General features: G+C 35.4%; 1 protein-coding gene across 7 annotated transcripts in view; it reads left to right on the forward strand.

Moving 5' to 3' along the window:
• The window catches only part of LOC136029776 (acid-sensing ion channel 2-like), an 80,577-nt gene extending 63,451 nt beyond the window's left edge, over window positions 1-17,126 (forward strand). For 5 of the 7 annotated variants that reach the window (XM_065708261.1, XM_065708262.1, XM_065708281.1 and 2 more), the window contains 3 exons: window positions 558-650; window positions 15,299-15,479; window positions 16,892-17,126. In XM_065708261.1, the coding sequence (XP_065564333.1) occupies window positions 558-650; window positions 15,299-15,479; window positions 16,892-17,031 (414 nt within the window). In that variant the 3' untranslated portion in view covers window positions 17,032-17,126. Of the gene's footprint in view, window positions 1-557; window positions 651-3,604; window positions 6,723-15,298; window positions 15,480-16,891 lie in introns of those variants that run through there. The other 2 variants (XM_065708276.1, XM_065708267.1) reach the window with 2 other exon arrangements.
• The last annotated feature ends 10,595 nt before the right edge of the window (window positions 17,127-27,721 follow it).

Genomic DNA, 27,721 nt, shown 5'->3' on the forward strand with positions numbered 1-27,721 from the left:
TATCAACCCTGATTAGATGCCAAACGAGCTACTAACCTCATTCCCTACCTTAACCGCATCTGTGTTATTTTCGTATATAGCATTAATAACTCTCATATACCATACAAGGATAGAGAGACTCAACTAAAGTTTTCCTAAAATTACAAGATATTTCCCCTTTTCAGAAATCATAATCCTAATCTTCAGTAATTTACCTCTAGCTTCACAACCACCTTATTTAAAACACAAATTTTGTACCACACTATTAGCACCTAGGGTCTCATAATTTTTAGATACTTTGGCACTTTTACTAGCTGTACCTAACAAAAAGATTTCCGTTCAAAATGCTAGAAACCTTTTCATTCTTTTTTATATCTTTCTCTGTGACTCTTATCACGTTTAAGCACATTCTAAAATGTTTTGCCCATTTCCATTAGCTCTATCATCTAGCCTTTCTAAATTCTAGAACGTCATTTGCGCTTTACTCAAAATAAGATCAATTTTAAAGATTACAGTTTAGTTAAAACATTAGTTAACAACATAATGCCATAACTGAAAACTATTATTTCTTATTATAGGGTAAACACAAATCTGCAAGACTTTGCTCTACCTCTGAGGAATATCGGCAGACGGAATCTTTAGTGTTCAAAATGCTTGAAGACGGTTTGTGGGTAAGCGGTGAAACTGTTCGATAATAGGAATTCTCGTGTACCTGCGAAAAAAATCCTGTTAATGTGCCTAGATTCCTCCTCCCTTATAGACAGAACCTGTTATGTTTTCAGGGAAAGTTTAGAACTTGCAACTTTGCAGCTTTATATTATTTTGGGCTGAGACTAATCTACTCCAAATTTATAAAGCTAGAACTGACAGGTGTCAAAGATTCCGATGACTTTTTGCCTGACAAATTAAATCGTACCTTCTCCACTTGTCTGTCCCAATTTTCTTTCCACCTCACTTAGTATTCTTATGGTACCGGAACAGAACTTCGATATAGTCACTTTACTAACTCAAACAGTTCGTAGTAACGAACGTAAGGACTTTAGATGTCAATAGATGCACCAAGAGAATTGAATTCTTACATTCAATCCATCAATATAAAATTCATTCAGTGCAATGTTACCCATCAAAAGCTGCGAGTCCAAGGAATTATCACTGATATTCGAAAAAAGGAGGGGGAAAACTTAAAAGTCTAGCGATCCTAATGAAAATCACAATATTAGATTCTGCATATCAGTAAAGCCTATTGTAGAGGCTTCTAGCTCCTGTATACAAAAGAGTGAGCTTTCATGCTTTTTTCCAGAAGAAAACTCAAAGACACGTATGTTTCTTTCCCGGGGTAAGCGTATCAAACCAGTTTTCCTAAAACAGCAGGAGAGGGGCTACACTAGTGCCTTGCTTATGTGCCCAAAAACAATTAAGTGCAACTAGCTCCCTTCCCACGCCACTTTTTCCCCAAAGACATCCACTAAAAATTTTGAGATGGTTAGTTTGTTTAGCGCCGTTAAAGTCCATTAACAGTGCCTCTGGGGATGACTTGAAACCCCATAACCTGTGGACTGTATGTTATGAAATTTACCCATTGTTTACCTATAGTGTTTTATTGGAAAATGTGCAGAATTTCCAAGGGGGGATTTTCTGTGGCAGGATTTTCCACGGCAAGATTTATCCATGGGGAGGAAACTTTCTGGGGGAGTTTTCCAAGCTAAATTTTAAACGACGTAAAATAAATCCTGACATGGTTGAAAAATAGCTAGACATCAAATTGAAAAAAAAACTTAAAGTAAGAAGCAACCTTAAAAATTAAAACGAACAAAATTTTTCGTACATAAAAGGGTTCTCCCTTCCTCAACAACTGTTGGTTAAGCTAAAATGTGATTTTTTTTTCAAAATTCTTCAAGAAAGACTGTTCAAACACAAGGACCACTGAATTTGAAAGACTATTATTTTTGAAGAGCTTTAGGACTTTAGAATAAAGGGCTGAGGATTAGGCAGTCTCCCTCATATACCGAATAACTCCTTTTCATTTTAAGTTTTAATTTTGCTCCTTACTTTCAGCTGAGAAAACTTGTTGTTTTTCTTAACATGATTCAAAGATTGTTTTAATTGACAGCAAAATAATCTCAAGGTCAGTAAGAGGAAGCCTTCCTCATACACTAAACATTTTTTTTTTAAGTTTTAATGTTCCTTCTTACATATAGTTGAAAAAATTGCTGTTTTTCATATGATTCAAAGATTGAATAAGATGACAGGAAAACCATCTCAAGACAAGAAACCAGCCCGCGATTCCCATATACGTCTAAAAGGAAGCGCTCTAATGCTACCTAAGTAAACAGCTATGCGACTCTAATTTAGCTTCTTTTTTCATTTCCACTCGGAAGTAGTATAGGTCATACGTAACTTAAGGGAACCTATAGCGAAACGGAACGGAGCCGTGCACTAGGCCCATTGCAGGAGTATGAATTCAGCACCTGTGATTTTTTGTCCTGGAATTTCTAAGCCTTTTATTAAGATGGTTTATTATGATAACAATCCAAAGATAGCATTAATTACTGCCACTCAAAGCATGTTTTAACCTTAGGATTTCTAAGCCTGATATCTGGGTGGTCTTATAGCAACACAAAAATTCTTGTCCACATAATCTTTCGCGTCCTTTGTAATATAGGATTTCCGTCGAGTGAACTAAAAATACGGTTTATATGACCAAAGACTTCTTGATAGATTAGCCACAAATGGAGACCAGGTAAATATGTAACTTCTTGAAATTAGCAAGACAAATTCGAATAGAAAATTTCAGGAGATTTTGGAGTTGGAGTAGGGAGGATCTTAAAATAAATTTATGGCTTATATTGAGTAAAGATTTCCAAACAAAGTAAAGATCAATGTTAAAATCTAAAGCGAGAATAAGTAGGAGGTCTCTCGAAAGTCTTTGAGGGACCCACCCATAGATACTAGAAAAAAAATATTTTTTTAAATTATGTCATAGTTTGTTTATCTATCACTGATGTTTAAAAATGTGATATGAAATATGTAGCTATATATGAAAATTGGAAAAGTTAAATACTAAAACTAAACTTTGAAATATAAAATCTCTTTTTATTTTGGCACTATGAGCCGCTTTCACCCATTTCTTTCAGTGCGTGAGCTTCGTTTGTGCTCTATTGCAAACAAAGTATGTTCCAGACATTTTCTTTTTTAGAATTATCACATCAAAAAATCAAAATTAGGAAAGTTCCTGAAAATAAAATCATCCTTTAGGCTTTCGTGACACACCGAAAAAAGTTTCCAAAGTATAAAAAATATCTCCTCACTCATCAGGTTCTGCTAGACAACAGTGAAAGACATTAAAAGCTTCACCGTCATTAAGAACCAAAAGAAACAATGAGAGATAACTTTTGCATTAAAGAAGGTTTTTCTCATTAAAGATGGCCTCTCTTCCTCACTAGCAATCGCACCCTCCCTGCAATTTCTTTATAGTTGAACCACTTCAATGCTGAAAATATTGATATTAGCTTAAATCACGATTATTGTTAGCAATTTTGCCAGCAGCAGCCACTCTCCAAAAATTTACCTTTTCGAATTTCTTTCAACGGAGAATGTTTAATGTATTTGTCATTTACTTTTACAGATTCACTTATTGTGGTCAGGAAATCTCCTAGTGAAATCTTAACTCTGACGAGAGGCTTATGAACGAAATTAGTACCACGATAGCAACATAATATTAAATAGGACAAGTTGTGTACATTTTATACTGATGATGCCGAAGTCCTACAGAAAATTGAAAGGTTCGGCCATGAGATATGAATACAAAGGAGATGCAGATTCTAAAATAATACATAAAAGTACAGCAATAAATAATTGTATTCGACGGTTCAATTAAATTATGAATTACATGAAGCAGATATCCCAAAATATTCAGCCAATCTAATTTCATCGTTTGTAAGGCACTGAAGCACTTGACGTATCAGTAAGTCTCACTGCAGCAAAAGGTCACACCCAGAACAGCAGGATATGAGTTCCGTTCCCCAATCAATTGAAAAATTGTGTACTAGTGCAACCAATATCAAACTTTTATTCCTCATACTGTCACCAAACAATGACATATTGCCACTAGTTTTTGTGAATAAACTGTGTCTTCATTTATTAATGGTGAAATCTCTTGAAAGCTGGCAATGGACTTTGTTAAGAGTACAAACCCCGGAGGATTATTAACTGCCTCTCTAAGGAAGTCTGAACTTTTTAGATTTTCCACTCGTCTTGTAAAGTAAATAGAATCCCTCTTTTATAGGCTCTAGTTTGATAAAAACCTGTTGGACCCTATACAAAATAACTCGCATCTCAACTCTCTGCCGAAATAGGTAAACGACCATTTTTGATGAAGCCCTAATGAACTCTAATTCAAGAAAACATCATAAAATAAGGAAAACTGATTGAAAACCACCATTCTCCTTCGTCTCTGACATTACTTCATAAGTTCTCCCTTTGGGGTCCAAACTACAACATGATAAAGGATAGTATTATTTTGATCACTATTTAGAGTATTTACAAAACGAGGGGGGATCACCAATTCCCAATACCCTCGACAGTGTGTCAACATTGGTATTTGCAACTCCTGGACAACTACTAAAGGGGAGATTGAGCGCTTCTTGGGTGAGAATCCACTTAGCTAATTTTTTGCTCTGGTTCAACTTTCCATGAAGCTACTGTAATTGATCATAGTTATACTCGACAAAAAAAATGTCAAACCGTCAGGAAGTGATAGAACTTTGATATCATACGTTTTATTCCTTGTGCAATGGAAATATCGTTCCACGTTACCCTCTCTCCCGCCCCCCCCACCAGGGAAATCCCCCTGAAAACGGCTATATGCTTCCCAATAACCAATACTAGGTTAAATGTAAACAACTGGCAAATTTCGTAGCTTGCAGCCCCCCCAGGGACTCTGAGGGATTAAGTCGTCCTCAAACACATAGTAGCTAGACATTTCGACTATGCTGAACAAAAGGGTCATGTCAAAATTTTGATCCGGAGACTTTGGAAAAATGAACGTGGGAGTGGGTCTAGTTTCCCTCCAATTGTTTGGTCACTTAAAAAGGGAACTAGAACTTTGAATTTTTGTTCACATAAGCCACCCCTGAGGCTTGATACGATCACCCCTGAGAAAAAGAAATAAACACACATCATTACTTTTTCTTCTGGCAAAAAGTACAAAATTCTACATTTGTGCAGATAGGAACTTGAAACCTCTAAGTTGGGCTCCCTGATACGGTGAACCTATTGGTATGATTTTTGTTAAGATTCTATGCCTTTTACGGGGTGATTCACCCTTTTTTTTAAATCAGGTGCATTTTCTCAGGCTAGTAACTTTTGATAGGTTGGACTAAACTTGATGAAACTTATATATTTAAAATTAACTAAAAATTCTGATTCTTTTGATTTATCTATTGGTATTTAAATTCTGTTCTAACAGTTTTGGTTACTATCGAGCTTGATCGATCCTTACTTACAGTTCATTACCACGAACTTTTTCAAAAAGGAGTGAGTTTGTTACTAGCAAGAAAGAATCCTTGTTGGTCTTTTATTGGTCGTGAGAGTGCCAATATTGAAAATGCTTGGATTTGAGAAAAAAATTATACAGAATTTAATGACAGTAGAAAAATGTTTGGTTCTTTATGATCTCTTCAAAGGAAAATATTTTCTCTAAGGATACTTAACAATATTATTAAAAAGGAATCCCCATCTTTGAGCTATTGCATAAAACTATTATAAGCATTTACTCAATTTATTGATATATAAACTGAAACAACACATAATGACATTGTGGGTTTACTATTGAACACTGCCTTGAAACTCTTTAAGTTGACCATTTTGCAAAGCAGCAGGAAATAACACGAAGAATTTTGTCTAAGTGTGTTTTGTGACATTACTCGATTACTTCTCCTCCTAGAAGACATTCATTTGTAGATCGCGACTCAATAATGAAAAACGTTTTACACGTGTCCATTATGTTTGTATACATTGAGTATCTGATCATCCTGTGAGAATTATACTATTATTTGTGGTTATAACGAAAAGCAAAGATTATGCAATCAGTGTAAATTTTATAGAGAATACGTATCTCAAATTAAACACTGTAATTCCTTTCTTGAAGAGATTTGTGACTCTAGATTAGTCACACTAGAGGTTTCATATGCTCCAATTGTCATTATGATAAATGTAATCAATGGGGAAATTTTACCCCGGCATGATTGCAAGAAACCTAAACATGATTTCAATTTATTTTGAAGAGACTGGTATCATTGTGCTTTTAAAATGCTTTGGGGGGAAGAACTTGTTCTACGCTAATATTGCTGGAATAATAAGAGGAACTCGTTTTTACGACATCGCTGTGCAGATACCAGCTACTATGATTATAAACCTATTGATTTTAATTTGGCTGTTACAGCAAGTAATTCCTCATATAAGTATTGCGCATGCGACATTGCTTCAAATAATCAAATTGAAACACGTAAATTTTATAATATGAATTAGAATATTATTGTTGACTTTACGAAGAGATATAATAAAACTGAAGTTACATCATATTGTAGAAAAAGTGACCCTGACTTTGCATGCCGAGATAAAAACAAGTTGAATCCTGACAAGCTGCTGCCACTTATTGTTCCGATGCTTACCTATACGTGGAACAAGAAATCTAGGGAAAACACTGAGTTTTGTACATACAAGTTTTATTAATAAACAAATTCACAAACATTTTCAAATCATTTCACTATTAGGGCACTGAAGTTTATATTATACAGATAAGAAATAGTTATTTCAACTTGGAAATAGTTCAATTGAAGTTTTCAGCATAAATACTAAGAAATTCACTGTAAGTGTATCCGCGACATCAAAAAATACAATATAATAGTGCGTGGGAACCACAGCTTTTAGTTGAGAAATCTTGTACTCACTTCCAATTTTGAATAATAGATTTTCCACTTTGCTCAGGAAGATTCTTATTATTAGGTGTGTAGAAAGCATACAGTAGACCAAGAGCATTTAAAAATTCAATATTCTTTGCTGTTTGAAAGATACATAACTAATACCCCTTTTTACACTTGATGGACTACTATTAACAATGATAAGGTCATTATTATCACTTAGTATATTCTCGAGGGAATCCGAGAGTATAAAATAGGATTTACATTTGGACATGTAAGGATCCAAATTAAATAGATTTATTATTTGATTTGTCCTTACGGTGCCAAGTCTAAATGAACACTGCCACCAGTAGTAATTTCCCAATATGTTTCAAATTGATTTAGCGAGATAAATGCTATACTCTTCTTCAATGGTTCCGCAAAGTTACACTCTAAACGTACTGTGCCTGTTCGGACAATACTCATATCGTGAGTACCAGACAAATCCAATAGAATGATACCATGAATTTTTGTACAAGATTTCTTTGGTTATACCATTTTCAAACAGTTGTGAATCTCAATCTAGAGATTGCATTGTCAATCCATATAGGGTTTTGTAGTATTTATCAATGGATAATTGTAGAGTGGAATTCTATTTACTTTACATATAAGATATGTAAATCCGAACATCCCAACTTCATTAGAAGAATTTTTCCATGATCTTATGACATTAGTAATTTTTACAAAAGTCAACGCAAGCTTTAGAGGAATTTTGCCATTGATAATTGATGAATCGGGAATTTCTCAATTGCCAAAGCAACACAACTCATAACTTGTTGTTTTTATACATGAAGTATTGCCGAGGTGAAAGAGACTGTTACATCAGGTGTATGTGGAACGAATAGTTTAATATTATTTCCACTAACTCTAAATTTTTTAATTTTCAATGCAACAAAACTCACAAATTTTGTTTTCGTACATGTAGTATTGCCGAGGTGAGAGAGATTGTAAAATCAGATGCAATACCAATTACTCTTCGTAAAATAAAACTGGATGGGGGAAGTTGTAGCTTAATGTCAATCTTAATATTGGGAGGCAATCATTGAGGTATATTAAATATCTCATGATTTATTATCCCAGCTAAGTTTAAATCTGTAGTTTTCGCATCTCTAAGTGTACTGCTAGTGTCAGTGTCCGTTTTTATACACATGCAATAGCCGAACCTCTCAATAGCTTATGGGATATTGGAGTCACTAAAATGAACTGTATATAACCTTTAGAGTTTGAAAGATTATTGCTTTTGCCCACCTAAGTTCCATTTATGTTGACACTGATTTGTCTAAACAAATTGTGTAGTAAGCAGTTCTCGTAAGATAGCCCCTAGACTGAACTTGGTTTTTCTTTGTTGGATTTTTGACAATCAAATGTAAATCTATAAGTGTGGAAACCTTTTTTATTGCTGGAGGATCTCCCAATTTACATCATTTTGTTGACTGACAGAGTTTCAAATACAAAGAATGGACCGCAATATCTTGAAGGTACTATTATATTGTAGTGGTGATTGTGTTCATGAGTGGTCTTACGTCAAAGAACACACTGGGGGGAACATTGGTGTTACTGACTTTCGATGTCTTGACAAAAGAGTCATAGAGAAATATACAATTGTCAGGTTAGAAGCAGGGTAGATAGTCTGCGAAGATAAAACGATCATTCCCGCTGGCTCTTCCAGCATTTCTACAATTGATTATATTTTGTTTAAAACCAAAAATATATCTAAGATTATCATTGAGAATAATGTTTTCATTGTTCATGGGAGAACTAATGCAGATCTTGCCCTGTTCCATTGACTAGCTAAACTGGAATGTGCCATTTTTACGATAGAGATTCTTCTATTGATTGCACGACACAAATCATTCATACTTCCATATTACTTTATTGTAATATGACAAAGGGGTATTCAGCTGAGTTGATTTATTTTATCCATTACTTGATAACGTTTAGCCAATCATGTGGTCGAAATTCGGTATCATATGTACGATCCTTTCTCAGGATATTATATGCATTTTTATGGATACAATCGACAAGAACAACTTCATACCTTCCATCGAACTTTATACCGGGGGATTGTTTTGTCCAAAAATCGCTTTTTTATTCAAATCATCATAGAAGGGGTCAGAGACATTGGATTTGAATGTCATATAAAAATCATTAGGTATTGTAAACATTTTCAGTGGCAATCCAAGAATCATAGTCGGAATTTTATCCTAGCTAAAAAACAAACAGCTGTCTCTTATCCTTGTGACTTCGACTCTTTAATATCTTTTCAATGTGATACATCCCACTGATTTTAACTTTCTGTATTTCCTACTCGTAAAAACCACCAAGAATCTTTTCATCTTTCTTATCACGTAAACGATGCCTTACAGTTTTAGTGTCTAATACTTTTGACACTTTAAAAAGTTGAGTGGACCACAAGTAGTTCTAGTTTTCAAAATATTAATTGTTCGATTGATTCGAGCTGTATCATAGACATTAAATTTCTTCTTTTTCACTTGGCACTCCTCATTCAAACATTATTCATTAAAAATGTCAAGTGTATTGTTACTGTGACAAACTTCAAGATGAGCATGATCGGAGAGGGATCGATGAGAACATCGATTATAAATGAAAACATTGAATTTATCTCAATCTTGAATAAAAGCTGCAGTATTTTTCAATGTACGATATCTTGAGAATAAAAGTCGAATTTTTCTTATCAATCGTTCTGTCAATGCTGCATTTATCGGACTATAACTGTGATAGTGTATTGTATTATCTATATATATATATATATAGAAATAAGTTGTTTGTGTACTGACGTCATGTTTGTCGACTGTCGACTGACGTCATATTTGTTTGTCGACTGACGTCATGTTTGTCGACTGTATAAGACGTCATTAAGAAGAAACAGCCGAGGAAGCTGCTCAAAGAGTTAATTCCAAAAGGCTTGCGGCTCATAGAGAAAGTAAGAAAAGAGAGCGTTCCGAGGAATCACAACAACAGCGTGAAAACAGGCTTGCGGCTAATAGAGAAAGTATGAAAAGAAAGAGTCTTCTCCGATGGTAGAGTGACATCGGGGAAAATTATCTTGTACAGACGTGACATTGACTTATTAGCAGTTTAATTAAGTGCGACCATAGCTGTGTCTAAACAGTCCTCCCCACCCAATTTCTGAAATAACTCTACCAACTGAATGGTATTACTCGGGTCTCTTTACGTGGGGGCTCAAGAGACTCCAATGGCTTCATCTTCCTTAAGACGACTTGAGTTTAATGTGTCGTACACATACATAAGTGTGGTCTTGATATCTAATGCTACCTTGTCAGTCTGCAGGAGCGAATTCTGGAAATTTTCGAAACGCAAGATAGTATTGTCACCCAAAACCGTCTCCACATATTGTTATCCATGACGCTCAAAAAGGCCTCAAGTGGTGTTTTAATTTTAACTCTGTACAGAATCTTGAAAGACCCATTGGATAATAGTAGTCCAAGTTTGCTTCATCCCCCAATTTAGATCCCAACTAATGGGGGAAATAGAAAAAAAATATGTAATTGGATCAGGGTCTTTGGCAGGCTCGTAAAGAAGCCATATCTAGTGTTTAATTGATTCAATGAATGGAGCCCTCACTGAACATATAGCCCCCATTATATCTTTACATTCACCCTACCATATTCTGTATCGTTCTGTAGCAATGAAACCCCAATCTTTAAATGTTCGTTGGCCTTTTCAAAAATATCTATCCCCTTAAGTGTTACAGAATTTTGCCTCCTTTAAACAGTTAAAATCTACTTTAAGAAACCCTGCCCCATCCCCGCCCCCCCTAATTGAAAAATCATCTAAATGTATCTCACTAGCATCATCTCTCCAGGGTTCATGTCCTGCGACGAGGACTGAATACCTGAAGCGTTGATGCACCGTGTCGAACGAGAAGTGTTTTACACCTGTACAACCCTGTAAATCCACATTATATTTCACACCTTTCTTCCCCCTCCCACCTCATAAAACAAATTCCTTTTCAAAGTTTGGAGTATTAAATTCTATATTTTCCATAAAATACTGGTCCACTCCCATTTTATTTTGATTTTCCACCCTATGAAAAACATTACCACCCAATCTAAAAAAACAGCCTCAGAATTATGTAAGACTGGGTGAAGCGTCTGCATTTCAGTTTGCAGGTAATATGAATGCACCTCACCGGACTTTTCATTTACAAAAAATATTTTTTGAGTGATGGATGCTTTAACATTGTCCCGCCCACCCACCTCCCAAATCTGTTTTTCAAGAAGAGCCCAAGTCTTGCTGACATAGGATTTTGCTATGTCTACTGGATCTATATGGATACTACCACTTGTAATAGTATTAAATGGATCTCTAAGCCCAGCTATGAAAAAATAAACATTGTGCAAAGTGAAGTTTGCTAAATAAATATTTGGCAATACAGGGGATTAGCCAGTACCAATTTGTCCTGGTTCCCCAATATCATTGTCACTGTGAGGGGTGGGTACTCGATCTTCCTGCACCCTCTCGACCTTGCTACATGATATTTGTTCTAACAGATTGTCTAGAAATTCCGAATAGAGGCTCATATCCTTCACAAAACTATCTTGATCAAAGATTGGGAAGGTCTCACCCCGCACTTACTCCCCCTCACGTTCACTTGTCTCTGGTGGCGGTCTTGAATAGCCTTGAAATTCTGATCGTTGCGTAGGTATGTGAACCTAAAATATAATAAGAGCTTATTAGCCCATTGAAAAACTTTTGGTTTCATCCTGAGAAAGAATTTTTATCAGGCTGAAAGAGAATATTAGTTTGAAACTTTTTTGAGGAGAGACGCTTGCCTATGCTTATGAGTGAGCGTTCAGAGCTTTAAGGACAAAACTACCACCTGAAGTTGTAATTACCAGAAAGTGTATCATATATGGACGCCCCAAGTGATTATACCCTCCACTACCAGTTAAGAATTGAAGAGTCATAATATGATCCTCACATGATCCCCCATAGTGACTCTTCACATCCTTAGACCCCCCACTACGAGCTAAGAATTTATGAGCCAGAAATTACTGCCTAAATGTGGGTAAAGTGTCCCTTTTTTAAACCTCAACTATTTTCCTTATGTATACACCTCAGCCTTATGTATAAAATACATAAGGACGGGGGTGTGGGTGTCCATTGTTTAGCTTCAAGGAGGTCACTGAGCAGATTCTCAATTAACTGGTTGAAACCATCATTGGTGGCCTGAAAAAGAGTGACAATTTTTATGCCTTGAAGTATTTATGATTTTAAGCTGTAAAAAACAGATTTATACAGCTAAAAAGGATTATTAATCTAAGGATTGGGGTTCTCAAATCCCTCTTTTAGAGGCAACAGCAAAGCGCCACTAAGATATTGTTTATAAAGTTAGGCGTCTTTGAAAAATAACAAGGGGTGAAAAGTTACCTGCTAGAAAACATAATATCTAAACATTTCCTTTGGTATCAGTAGGACCACCCAAAGCCCCCTCAAAAACTATTGTGAGGCCCGTGATATTTTCCCCCATTATTAAGCTGAAAAATAAAATCATTATTAATCTAAGAATTAGGATCTTCAAATCCCCTTCTCATAGGCATCAGTAAAATGACACTACAATATTGTTCACATAGTTTAGTTTTCTTGGGAAATAACAAGGAACAAAATTTCAAGATTCCGTTAGAAATCAGAAGGTTAAAGCTTCTTATAGTTAATTCCCAGAAGAATGCAGTTCCTTTAGGACTACTGGAGCCACTCAAATCTCCCTTAAAAATATCGTGAGAGCCCCCTTTATTAATTTAAGGGTTAGAATCCTCAAATCTCCTTCCTAGAAGCAACAGTAAAATGCCAAGTTTTAAACATTAGAAAGCAAAATCTAAAACCCCTTATTTTCATTGTGAAATGGTTATATTAGCCTGAAAAGAATATACAAAAACGATAAGTTCTTACCAGCCAAAGAATTTTACTCAAGTTAGGTATAGAAGAGCTCGCAACTTCATTGCCACGGGACTGGGATGCTCAAAAGAGGCAGCAGCTGCATCATCGCCCTGCACAGGCGGCAAATGTCTTGACAGCCCCGCAATTTCACTGCAACGGGAGTTGAAAGCCAAAGGAGTAGCATTATTTCTCTCTAATGGGCCTACATCTTGGGCACTGTCCAAACTTGGGGCAGCTTACGTCCTCATCCTCTTACTGAGGGTAAAGTCAGAATTAACCTAAAATAGAAATTAAATGTTTGTTTTTTCATGATTTAAAAAATATATCTTATTTGAAATAACCCCATTGCCCCCCACCTACCTTGAGAAGGCCCAAAAAATGCCATAATGATACAGAATTATGGGGGAGGGGACAAACATTATTAAATGATGTGTAACTCTGGCTTTTTGCTCCATTATTTAACGGTGTGCCTCAACGTTAATCATACACAGGAAACTAATCCCGCATCTGGCAGAGTGCTATAACTATGGTTTATTCTCAACACACCTGCTTATACAAATGTTTTAAGCCCAGTTACATCGTACTATTCAAGGTCATTAATAGTTAGTGTAGAGAGGGGGACAGATGCTGACTATTGATTAACCCAAGCAGCTGTTTATGGAATTTTAACCCTTCCCCTAGAATAGTGAAAGGCATATTGAAATAAGAGACGAGAAAAGCATATATTTTGACATGAGAGAATAAGGTTATTATAACACTGATACAGTTTTTTGGGGGAGGGGGTGGTTTTTTAGTTTTTTATCCATTTATAGAGTTATAGTAGGTTTAATTTGACTATAATGACCCCCAATTGTTTTGAGGGGGTGTATAAAGAAAAAGAGACTCATCAGCATACAAGTAGAGGTCTACTTCTTTTTTAAATTTCTGGTAGCACTGATTTTTTTTTTAATTCGAGTTGTATTACTCTCAAAATCTTATGTAAGATTGATGAGGAAGCTCGTCCGAGACCGGGTTTCCATACCTCCAGGATCAAAGGGATTTCTCGATTCCCGCTAGAAGAATGGGTAACCATTATTCCTAGAAAATCAATAGCAGACCACATGACGCTTATGTTTCCCGGGAAATAGTGGGATATGTTTTGTTTGTCATGCTACGAGAATAACATACCTTTGTTCCTAAAAAAATCAATAGACGTCAAGACTCTATAACGGTTCTAATATTAGAAATGGTGGAGAATCCTTCGTTTACTGACACGAACTGGCTCTGTGTGTGAAGCATGAAAATATTGGACCACGATCATTTTTTTTACTGTCGTGACGGTCGTGCTACGGTCGTGCTTGGCTAGCGAACTCTAATAACTCTTATTACGAAACAACCAAAGAAATTTTGATTTATTGGGACCCCTGGAGGTTTTTCTTGGCCTTAGTAGGTTTTTAAAGTAATCAAAGAAAAAATATGTATAGCTAAACAAACCCTATTACGTAACGACCAAAGAAACCCTGATTTAACGGGGTCCCTGAAGGTTTTCCCCTGGCCCTCACATGTTTTTTAAGTTATTAGCATATGTATCATTTAGAAAAAATTCCTCATTACTTAATTAACACTTGCATGTCTTAGCAAATATTCTCTATGACGTAACATGCGCCTACACTTTGCCCTGAGGAGGTTGTTGTTAAGTTTCTTCGTCATCTTAAATCATTAAGGGAAGTATGGTATAGTGTCTCTGGGCTCCGTTAAAACTATGGAGGGAATAGTACTGCTGTGTTTCTACTCAATTAAAGATTTTTCCTTGGCCCACACAGGGTTTTTAAGTAATTAACACAAGCATTGTTAAGAAAACATTCCCTATTATGTAATTAACACACACATCTTTTAGGAAACATTCCCTATTGCGTAACATGCACCTGCACTTTGCCCTGAGAAGGTAGCCGTTAAACTTCTTCGTCATCTTAAATCATTAAGGGAAGAAAGGTGTAGTGTCTATGGGCCCCGTTAAAACCATGGAGGGGATTCGACTAGTGTATTTCTACTCAATTTTGGCTTTAACATCGCTCTTTGCTTTCCTTAAAGAATTTTTTTTATTTTAATTTTTTAAATTAATATAGAAGAGAAAGAACAACACCTCAGCAGACAAGCAGCCACCTCATGTCTAACAGCAATGGTGAATAATGGTTCAGCTTAGATAATCAGACTTAAACGCAGTTTTTATCCGTCTCAAGCCTCAACTACTTCAGACTTCAGAAACCTATCAAGAAACCTTAGGGAGCTTCTGCTAGGATTATAGAAGAAAAAAGTCAAAGGAGCTGACGAGAACACGTGTTGTGTCTAGTCTATTGTAAATTAATACGCTTATGGTCTGCTAATGTGAGCATAATTTTGATAATAAGGCCTTCTGTTTTGTGTTAATAATTCCTCTCCTTCTTCTGTTATTTTTATAGGATGAAGGCCAGTGTAAGTGCATGCCCAGGTGTGAAGAAACGTTATACGGGAACAATGCTGAGACAGTTGTTGGAAAGCGAAATACCGAATCTCGACTACGCTTGTTTTATGCATCTAAGTCATATGAGTCTGTTCTAGAGAAGCTTGCATATAAGGGAGTTCCACTTTTCTGTGACATAGGTAAGAAAAAGTCTATCTACCCCATTTTCATGGACACAACGGTACCCATATGGGTTTTTAGTTGAGATCAGCATTCATACCTTAAATGTTAATACATTGCCTGTGTCAAATAAACAAGATAGCAATAGAGGTCCTTAAAAATGATTACTTTTTAAAATAAAAATCCCAAATTATTTTTTAGATCGTGATTTAAATGCGTGTAAGGCTTTTATTTCATGAAAAAAACAATAACAATAAAATTACGGTAGGCTATATTAAGCCATTCAGTACAATCAGAACTTGTATATGCAATACAAAATATATTCATCTAAACAAAAATTTCCCATTTTGGATCAAAGAATCACATTGTATGAACAAAAATAAAATCATCCTGTAGCTATTTCAAGGGACTAGGAGGTAGTTGTAGCAATCTTCGTTAACTAACTGTATATGATTTACATCTGATGACATTTATAAGTCTAAAAAATGAATCTCAACACGTTTTGTGCAGTTCCATCGTATATGAAATCCACAGGTTTTTTCAATCCAATTAAAACTTGTGTATGCAATGCAAAATATATTCGCCTAAACGGGATATCCCATTTTGGATCAAAGAATCACATTGTACGAACAACAATAAAATAATTCTGTAGCTATTTCAAGGGATTAAGAGATAGTTTTAGTAGTCTTTGTTACCTCACCGTATATGATTTGCATTTGATCACATTTTCTAGTCTAAAATATGAATCTCAACATCTTTTGTGCAGTTCCTTCGTTTATGAAATCCACAAGGTGTTTGAATCTTTACTGTCTGATCTGTGTACGAAATTAGAGGAATCTAGTTCTAGCCACAAGGCCAGCTTGAGCCTGCATTTTGGAGCATTCTGTATCAAAGCTAGAGCCTTCTAGGAGGATCTTGTTATAATTCGTCGTTACTGACAAGATTTTGACAGGCAAGAAAACGCACCTGGAACGTTTTTTCAGCCAAATCATCTCAAATAATACAAGACCTAGCTTGCTATGGAAGAAAACTTTGTAATTTATTAAGATTCAAGAAATATTTATAAAGTATATAACATACAGAAAGATCAAAAAGGTTATAACCTATCAAATTAGAAAAATAATTTTCTATTGTTACAAAAGGGTCTCATTCTCGCTAATGGGAAAGCATAGTGTTCACAACGCTTCAGGGTTTTTTATGTTTTCTATGTTCTTTTGCATTCGGTGCCTTTGCAAATTCGTTTTTTACTTATAAATTGTGATTGACAACCTTATCCTCAGTCCTAAAAAAAACCTGCTGTATGGGGAGCACACTGGGATTCAGACTTACGAATTGTTGAGCAGCCAACAATTCCAAAATTAAGTGGGACCTATTACTCTTACGTGTAGAAATTTTGTACAGCGATATTAGTTCAAACTAATCCTCATTGTAGGAAATTCAATGGGCCTGTTAATTGGTGCCAGCACACTAACCTTGATCGAGATCATTGAATGGGCAGCTTGGAGCCTTTCAAACCTTGTGAAAAATATCAAGAGAAGAATCTATCACGGTAAAATTAGAGCAGACAATTGAACAGTCCATAGGTACACGTAAATTCTTTTTGTTTTCCCCATGTGTTCGTCAGTTGAGTTTAAGCACTTTTTTCTGAAGTAAAAATATCTTAGTTTTCCATTTTCTTTCTAATCATTCCACGTTTAGGAAATGCCGAGAGATTATGCAGCCGCCAGTACTTGACAATGTTTTGCAAATTTTCTCTGTTGAAAATCCACCTTTTTATGAGAAGTAAAACAAGATTTAGTATTTTTCTATCGCTAATGATTAATATATAATGCAAAGCATATAAGATTTGTTTTATCATGAATACATAATAAACTGCCAAAATTAAAGTCTAGCGAAAACATTCCATGATATACCTGAGTCAATCTGTGAGGTTTCTATCTGTTGGCTATATTGTTGGTTTATATCACCACTCGGCCCGTTAAATTCACTTTTGATGATACACAATTTGTGTAAATGATACAACACGAAAAATCTTGGATAAACTCATAGAATAGTATTAAAAAGAAAATCGAAAGACGATAAAACAAGCACAATAAAAACATGACATGAGTGTGTGCTGACTTGGATCAAAATTCAGACAGGAACAAGATGAAACATGAAAAATGAATAAAAATATAAACTAAAACATACATCAAAATTTTCGATAACAGCATTCTGATAATATCTCGAATCTAATCAAGATTTACCATTCTTCTTGTCTTAAAACAATGCTAAAACAATGCATATGAGGCGTTGAATTAAATTTCACAAAATAGATGAACACAATTGTGCTAAAGACGATTCAGTAGATTTAAACCGTGCTAATTTTTTTACTGTTCTAAAAAGTACAGTTAAGAGAAAGAGTCAAACTTTAGCGTAAAGAGCGGGGTGTTGAGGAAGAAAAGCCCCTTTCATATATGGAGTAATTCTGTTCGTTTTAAGTTTTAATGTCGCTTCTTACTTTCAATTTAATTTTTTTTTTTTTTAATATACAGAAAAAACAATTGCGACACATAACAAGCTAAGAAGGAAAGAAATGACTAATCAAGGAGGCACACTCGTGCCTCTATAAAGAGGCGACACACGACAATGTTAAGCGATCTTCGGTTCCAGTGGTCGCAGACGGATGGGGAGGGATGCATTTCGTAGCCCGAGCTCCAACTAAGAAACCTGCAAAATTTCATCCCCCTCCAACTTTTTCTTCATGGGGAAAATCTGGCCGAAAGTTTCGACCTGTCAACACAAGCCCCCCTTTAACGTTGTCCGACCGGGCTGAAATTCACAAGTTAAGGTCCCCTAGGGCCCAGGAGCTTATCCGCGAAATTTCAGCTTGATCCGATAACTCCTTCCCTGTTTTCCAGAAACCACCCATTAGCTATTTAATTAACGGATTTAAGAGCCCATGTTAATTTGAAATTTTTAAAATCTATTGAGAAGTTATATTTACACACATGCAAGTTATTAGCTCAGTTGGTGGAGCGTGAGACTTTTAACTCACGGGTCAAGGGTTGAAGTCCCTTACGGGCGGTTTTTTTTCACAACATCAAAAAAATTTTGATAACACCTGGACAGCTTATCATTTGAGAGATAACAGAATATTAGCTTCTTTTGAGCAAAAGAAACATTTCGGTCATTCTATCTATTTTTTTTCTATTTTATACAATGATTTAAAAGCGGGGGGGGGGTTCCTCTCCTAATTCCTGTACGAGGAGTACAGGAATTATTAAATTACATCCACCATGGATTGTAGAAAAACGTACAGAAATAATATGAAAAAAACTTCGTTTTCTTAAAGAGTTAAAGAGGCTGCGTCCCAAAGTCGAACCTTAAAACGTACAGGAATTAGAAGAGGCAGTTGGGGGGCTGCCGCCCCCCAAACCCCCAGCTTTTAAAGACTCTTTAGTACAGGTTTTTTTTTGGGGGGGGGGGGACTTCATTGTTACTAATTACTAGTTTCGGCGCAATGGTTCTCCTGTCCTCTTGTGTTTAACATTTTTCGAAGTTATTCCATTATTCATTCATTTCAATTTTTTGTTAATTAAAAGAGGGCCTTTCCGAAGCCAAGAGCTGGGGGTTAGCAAAAAAACAAAAAACCTGTACAAAAGAGTCTTTAAAAGCTGGGGGTTTGGGGGGCGGCAGCCCCCCAACTGCCTCTTCTAATTCCTGTACGTTTTAAGGTTCGACTTTGGGACGCAGCCTCTTTAACTCTTTAAGAAAACGAAGTTTGTTTCATATTATTTAACTAAAGACCGTGATTGGCTCAAATTCAGAGACAGGACGAGACAAAAACCAGTCTCTAACAAATGACAAGTAAGAGCTTAGTAGCGCTAAGCAAATAAAAAGATATGGTCTGGAAGGTAGAGTGGTTTTCTTGTCTTCATATCTAGCTAGGAAAAAAAGGAGTTTTTTGGTAAGTAACCATTCTTTAACTAAATTGGTAGCAACGACCTGTCTGTCTCAACTTCTCTGAATGTAGCATTGAAATAATATTCTAAAGCTTTTTTGTTGCTTTTTTTAAACCAGGAGAATCCTAATTTTGTTGAATTAAGTTGTCAACCGAAACTCTTGAATTTCGATTTGGGTTTCGGCCCTAACTTTAGTTAGAGCAGTATCTTCTCCTTGGAGGACTTACATCATTGGGTTATAGTTTCCACGGCTTAATTCCTTGGATTAAGACATTGTACTAAGATGTATTCAGACCACAGCAGAAGGATGTTGTTACTTTAACAGTCTAATATTCTCTTTGGATATTTTTTTTATTTGGTTTCGGGTTTTATGATTTCTTCCCTATCGCTCCTCTTAGTTAAGGCCGGGTCTATCTAAAACGAACATTATTGAAGGATAATTCAACCTAAGACTAATTTTCTTTAGATTTGTCTCTTTCTTAAAAACCAAGTAAGTTCCTTTCCAAAAGTATATAATTGTTGGTATGAACTTAAAATAACCAGGAGTTTATGGTGGAATAACTTACAGCAAGGGAGTTAGACCTTTAAGAGCTTTGTACCCCCCCCCCTTCCAGCCAAGTATCTCTTGGATATTAAGCACAGTATTTACACACAAAAAATTGGAATTCCCTAGACTTTAGTTCTGTTTTTCTCCTAAATTCGTTCTCTAAGGTCTATACGATAGAGTCTGAATCCTGAGGAGAAGTTTTTCCTTCCTCTAGCTTGTTCTTTAAACTCCCCAATCTTGTATCGGCCGTCAATACAGTATTTGAACCTCAGTAAATAACAGGATATAATTTAGTCTAATATTACTAGTTGAGAAATCAAACAGTTCGTGGTAACGAACTGTAGTAAGGAGCGACCCGGCTCAATAGTAAACGAAACTCTAAAAAACGGAATTTTGATGCTAAAAGATACATCAAAAGAATCAAATTTTTATGCTGATTCTAGATATATAAGTTTCATCAAATTTAATCTTTGTCATCAAAGGTTACGAGCCTGACAAAATTTGCCTTATTTTGGAAAATAGGGGGAAACACCCCCTAAAAGTCATAGAATCTTAACGAAAATCACACCATCGTGTTCAGTGTATAAGAGAACCCTATAGCGAAAATTTCAAGCTCCTATCTACAAAAATGTGGAATTTCGTATTTTTTGCCAGAAGACAGATCACGGGTGCGTGTTTATTTGTTTTTTGTTTTTTTTTTTCCCCAGGGGTCATCGTATCGACCAAATGGTCATAGAATCTCGCAAGAGGGCTCATTCTAACGGAAATGAAAAGTTCTAGTTCCCTTTTTAAGTGACCAAAAAAATTGGAGGGCACCTAGGCCCCCTCCCACGCTCATTTTTTTCCCAAATTCAACGGATCCAAATTTTGAGATAGCCATTTTGTTCCGCATAGTCGAAAACCATATTAACTATGTCTTTGGAATGACTCACTCCCCCACAGTCCGTGGGGGAGGGGCTGCAAGTTACAAACTTTGTCCAGTGTTTACATACAGTAATGGTTATTGGGAAGTGTACAGACGTTTTCAGGGGGATTTTTTTGGTTTGGGGTGGGGTTGAGGCGAGGAGGCTATGTGGGAGGATCTTCTCTCGGAGGAACATGTCATGGGGGAAGAGAAATTAAATGAAAAGGGCGCGGGATTTTCTAGCATTACTATAAAAAAAAAACAATGAAAATATACACACGAAAAAGTTCTTAACTGAAAGTAAAGAGTAGCATTAAAACTTAAAACTAACAGAGATTATTATGCATATGAGGGGTTCTAAAAATACTTTAGCATAAAGAGCGAGGTATTTAGGAGGATATAAATACCTTGCTCTTTATGCTAAGTGTTTTTAGTAATTTCAACTACTTATTCCACGGCCTTTCGAGGGGACAAACCCCCTCATATACATAATAAAAAATATAAGAGCATAAAAGTTTGTTACGCAAGTTAATTCTTAAGTTACGTATATTTTTCACTAATAAAAATTTCGTTAAAAATTAAAAGTTCTAGTTGCCTTTTAAGTAACCGAAAAATTTGAGGGCAACTAGGCCTCCTTCCCCACCCCTTATTTCTCAAAATCGTCTGATCAAAACTAAGAGAAAGCCGTTTAGCCAAAAAAATTAATATGCAGATTTCATTTTACTAATTAATGTGCGGAGAGCCAAAATCAAAAATGCATTAATTCAAAAACGTTCAGAAATTAAATAAAAAAACTAGTTTTTTAAACTGAAAGTAAGGAGCGATATTAAAACTTAAAACGGACAGAAATTACTCCGTATATGAAATGGGTTGTCCCCCCTGCAATCCCTTGCTCTTTACGCTAAAGTTTGATTCTTTGTCACAATTCTACTTTTTAAAACAATTAAAAACTTTAGCGTAAAGAGCAAGGGATTGCAGAGGGGACAACCCATTTCATATACGGAGTAATTTCTGTCCGTTTTAAGTTTTAATATCGCTCCTTACTTTCAGTTTAAAAAACTAGTTTTTTTTATTTAATATACAGAAAAAAAGAAATGGCGACACATAATGTGTTTTACGAACGAGCTAAGAGGGAAAGAAACGAATAACTTAACTGAAGACCGTGATTGTCTCAAATTCAGAGAGAGGACGAGACAAAATTCAGTCTTTCACAAATGACAAGTAATACTATGCTAAGAGGCTAGGAGGAGGGGACTGTTATTAGTCAAGCTAAAAACTTAAAAATGTTTCCAGTCTAGGGAAATTCAGTAAAGGATAATCCCTGTTAAGATTAAGGTTTACCTGAGGTCCAAGGAATACTTATTCTTGTTAAGAGAAATAAATAGTAAATACCTTGTTTTGAGTTGAACTGATAAATGTGGGTCTAAACAATCAAGATTATTCCAAGCTCTAAGTCCACCTTAGAACCATTTAATTTACTCTCGCGTTCTATCTGAAAGGCATGAACTGATTAAATAAAACTGTAAAAGTAGTACAATTAACGAAATTTACCTTATTTGATAACCTAGACTAAGTATAATAATACTACAGATCTGAGCCTTAACTAGTTATCCAAGCGTACTCTATTAGAAATATTCAGTAGCCCTAAGCTTACAACAAATCTTTTTTCTCGGTATGAACGTTTAGACAGTTGAAACAACCTTTTCTCCTCTCTTTTTTTACCAATTTTAACAATGAAACAAGTTTTCACCGAATTTTGATTACGAAGGAAGTAAATTACCTCAGCCTAACACGGTAGAAAATAAATAGATTGTTCCCTTAAGATTTTTGTGTAAATAATTTTATAGATTCAAATCGATATGCTAAAGAAGAGAATTAAGTTCTGCAAGCTACCCAAATTCTGCTTAAGGGAACAACCAGACTCAGTTTCTAGTCTTCGAAAGAGGGCAATCTTACAAAGTATGCACTGCTGTTTCAGGTGATCCTTGTTCGTGGTGTAGTCCCATTGCAATTTTGTATCGGACAAATCCTTAAAATGGGTCCCATCCTTAAAATGGGGGGGAAAGGCGCTTCTCTGTGCAGTTTTTGTCACCCCAAACCATCTCCTGTAGTACTTTTAAGCTCTTTGAGCCATTTTGATAAGAGGCATTGAAGAAAATTGTTTCACCTCTTTTCTTCAGTTAGGGTACCAGCAAGGCTTATGTAGAGAGCATGCTCTCTTTCTGCTTATAAATATGCTGAAGAATATTGAAGAAAGAGTTGATTTCTTGGTCTTGTGTGCACTAGATGTTGCCAGAGCTTTGGACTCGTGCACATTTTTGCAGGTTTTGCTTGAGGTCCATTTGAAAGGTACTTATGCTGTGGTAATTACTTGTTTACGATACATATACGGAAATCTAAATGCTGGAATTAAAGATGGTAGTCAGCTATTTCTGATTCTGAAACGTGTAAGCCAAAGAGCTCTGACTTATCCAGTTTTGTTTAATATTTGTGTTACCGATGCCTAGGATAAGTTAAACTGTACATTGTCTTCAAAGGATTTGATATTTCGTTAGTTTCGTTTGCGGATGACTTACTGAACCTTTCCTGCACTTTCCAAGGATGCTCTTTAACTTCTAAGCTTCTCCAAGAAGAGTATAAACACATTGGTTTGAGCTTTAATACTGATAAAAAAGTTTTTCTACCATTCAACTATGAAGGGAATAGAAATTCAATAAGTCTGTCCGGCTCTGAGGTTCCTTTAGTTTGCGGCCTCACTTACCTAAGGAGCCTATTAGAGCAAACCTGAAAGAAACTGTAAACCTGGCAATAAAAAATTACGCTAGTAGGATCTGGATTGCGTATGCCTCTCTGGCCTCAAACGTTTCGTATCTAAGTGGAGTTCATCGTTCTTACTTATATAATAGCCTAACAGTTCCTCACTTACTTGCCCTTGCTCCCGTTTGGTTGTTTCTTAATTGTAGTAAGAGAAAGCAAGTTCATCACCTTTATTTTAAATTTCCAAGGTATTTAATGGAACTTCCAACTTGGACAAGTAACTCATTTCTAAAATCAAAAGTATCAATTGGTAAACCCAGATGGGGTCATTGAGAAGGGTGCTTGTGATTTCTCCAGAATTCTTCCCATCTTTGGTCATTTCTGCTTGACCCTCGTTTGTAGTTGTCAAAATGTGTTTTTATTTCTGTTGTTTCATTTTTGTTTTTCTTGATTTTTACTCTGTCTTTTTGTGGGCTCTACTCATTTGATATGGGTTATAAATAAAATAATGATGATGATGATCAAGAAGAAGAAAAAACCTAAATTCATGCGTTGTACAACAGGAAAATTTCAGTAGGAGAATTATAAATTAATTTTCTCAAAATTTAAGTACTGTTCCTTATGATCTGTAAATTGGCTAATTGACTACTATTGTTACTACTTGCAAGATTTCAAGATTTTCAGATTTTTTCATTATTGGGCTGATTCCCTTTTAGCTAGCGAAAGGCAAACAAAAAGTTTTAGTAATTTAAATTTTTACAGTTTATACCAAAATCCCATAATTAGCCTCTATCAGAATTAGAAATTCAAAACATCTTAACATGGGCGTGACAAATTTTTGCAAAGGCATGAAAAATAAGTTGCTATGCAGCCCCAAAGCTAAGAACATGTTTCCATCCCCCCATCCCAAATGGAATATTTTTTACTCTTATATTATTTTCCCAAAAGAAAGTACTTTAAAACGGCGTGTCTTGTCCTACCAAACTTATAATACGTAGTGTAAAATGGCATCACCAAATCAATCCTAATGAAGTTAGGAAACTGTGTGAAGAAGGCACTAACAAAAGTTGCGTGAAAGCGTATTAGTGAAATGTTAGAAATGGCACAAGTAAGTGCCATTACTTAGGAATTACCCTAATTAGGTGAATTAGGAATTACCCTAAATTACACGCAATGCTCGCAAACACATCTGATTTAGCTGTAAATACAAGAAATAGAAAAAAATCGACCAAAAAAACCAAAAAAATGGAAATATTGGTTCCAATTGCATATTAATAACTAGCCTACTTTCCAACTACAGTTAAAAATATTGAACCTATACAAGCTTAGATAAACCTTTCGGGTTTTATTATTTCTTCTTTGGTCTGTTTTAATCTCTTTGTTACCAGATATACTGTTGTTAAGGAAAAAACTGTCTATTTTGATCATGCTGGGATTTTTTGCGGTTATAAGGATTGCATTGACGACTGTAATTTATGTGGATTAAAATCACCTACAACCACAAACTACCCTACTGGATATTTTATTGGGAATGTCTTATGATAGTATAGTCAATTGAAACACAAAAACTACAGGGCTATGGCCACAAAAAAAAAAACAGAAAAAACGAAGCCGACTTACACAAACAATTAAAAGAATCAATTGAGCAATTAAAAAATAGTAACAAAACAAGAAAAACACCGTACAAAAACACTAAATCATACCCACGAGAAAAAATGACGTACACAAACACTAAATCACGCAGACGTAATCATCATACAATATCCTCCTAGTGGGTCATGCCCGGACAATTAAACCCCGCCAGATTTTTAATTCTATTAAAACACTTATCTTTTAACATTTTTCCACCCCGAGCTCTTGTCCCTCATCCTCTCCAAAATTATCAATTAACCATTCACACTTCCCAAAAATGCGGTAGATTTTCCTCACGTCCCAACAGACCACATAAACAACTCTGAGGACCACCGCCTGTTTTAACTTTTCCAAAATACTTTGTCTATTCTCGAAGCGGCATGAAGTTATCCCATTAATATTATCCTTAGATAACCAAACTATAAAATAAACCTCATCCCAACATTTTTCTTTTATCCTAGAATACAAACCAAGAGACCCAGGCACTTCTAAATTTTCTTATCAATTAAAAGAGAATTTACCTGTTTTGAAACTCTCCTACTTCCTTACCCCTACCATAGCCACCATTTCATTTATCCGTCATTCCACACGAATCAAAATTTACCTAAATCTGCCCTATCTTTCCCAATACCTTATCATTTTCACTAGCGTCCTACTTCTAAAAGGCAAGGTTCCCATTTAGTATTTCATAATCAAACAGTTCGTGGTAACGAACTGTAGTAAGGAGCGACCCGGCTCAATAGTAACCAAAACTCTAAAAAATTGAATTTTATATCAATAGCTACATCAAAAGAATCGCATTTTAATGTTGATTTTAAATATATAAGTTTCATCAAGTTCAGTCTTACCCATCAAAAGTTACGAGCCAGAGAAAATTTGCCTTATTTAAGAAAATAGGAGAAAACACCTCCTAAAAGTCACAGGATCTTAACGAAAATGACACCATCAGATTCAGCGTATCAGAGAACCTTACTGTAGAAGTTTCAAGCTCCTATCTACAAAAATGTGGAATTTTGTATTTTTTTTTTCCAGAAGACAAATCACGGGTGCGTGTTTTTTTTTTTTTTTTTTTTTTTTTTTTTTTTTTTTTTTTTTTTTTTTTTTTTTTCCAGGGAACATCGTATCGACCAATTGGTCCAAGAATGTCGTAAGAGGGCTCATTCTAACGGGAATAGAAAGTTCTAGTCCCCTTTTTAAGTGACCAAAAAAATTGGAGGGCATCTAGGCCTCCTCCTATGCTCATTTTTTTCCCAAAGTCAACGGATCAAAATTTTGAGATAGCCATTTTGTTCAGCATAGTTGAAAACCATAATAACTATGTCTTTGGGGATGACTTACTCCCCCACAATCCCTGGGGGAGGGGCTGCAAGTTACAAACTTTGACCAGTGTTTACACATAGTACTGGTTATTGGGAAGTGTACAGACGTTTTCAGGGGGATTTTATTTTGTTTGGGGGTGGGGCTGAGGAGAGGGGGCTATGTAGGAGGATCTTTCCTTGGAGGAATCTGTCATGGGGGAAGAAAAATTCAATGAAAAGGGTGCAGGATTTTCTAGCATTACTATAAGAAAACAATGAAAAATAAACATGAAAACTTTTTTCAAATAAAAGGAAGGAGTAGCATTGAAACTTAAAACGAACAGATATTATTACGAATATGAGGGGTTCTAATAATACTTTAGCATAAAGAGCGAGGTATTTAGGAGGAGATAAATACCTCGCTCTTTATGCTAAAGTATTTTTAGTAATTTCAACTATTTATTCTACGGCCTTTCTGATTCAGGGGTCATTCTTAAAGAATTGGGACAAAACTTACGATTTAGTGTAAAGAGCGAGGTATTAACGAGGGTACAAACCCCTTCGTATACATAATAAAAATATAAGGTTATGAAAGTTTGTTACGTAAGTTAATTCTTAAGTTACGTATATTTTTTACTAATAAAAATTTTCGTTAAAAATTAAAAGTTCTAGTTGCCTTTTTAAGTAACTGAAAAATTGGAGGGCAACTAGGCCTCCTTCTCCACCCCTTATTTCTCAAAATCGTCTGATCAAAACTAAGACAAAGCCATTTAGCCAAAAAAGAATTAATATACAAATTTCATTTTAATAATTTATGTGCGGAGAGCCAAAACCAAACATGCATTAATTCAAAAACGTTCAGAAATTAAATAAAAAAAAACTAATTTTTTTAGTTGAAAGTAAGGAGCGACATTAAAACTTAAAACGAACAGAAATTACTCCGTATATGAAATGGGTAGTCCCCTCCGCAATCCCTTGGTCTTTACGCTAAAGTTTGACTCTTTGCCACAATTCTACTTTTTAAAACAATTAAAAGCTTTAGCGTAAAGAGCGAGGGATTGCGAAGGGGACAACCCATTTCATATACGGAGTAATTTCTGTTCGTTTTAAGTTTTAATGTCGCTCCTTACTTTCAGCTACAAAAATTAGTTTTTTTTATTTAATTCTCCTGTTAAAAACA

The sequence above is a fragment of the Artemia franciscana genome, chromosome 1, assembly GCF_032884065.1.
Source record: "Artemia franciscana chromosome 1, ASM3288406v1, whole genome shotgun sequence".
In the NCBI taxonomy this organism is placed as follows: Eukaryota; Metazoa; Arthropoda; class Branchiopoda; order Anostraca; family Artemiidae; genus Artemia; species Artemia franciscana.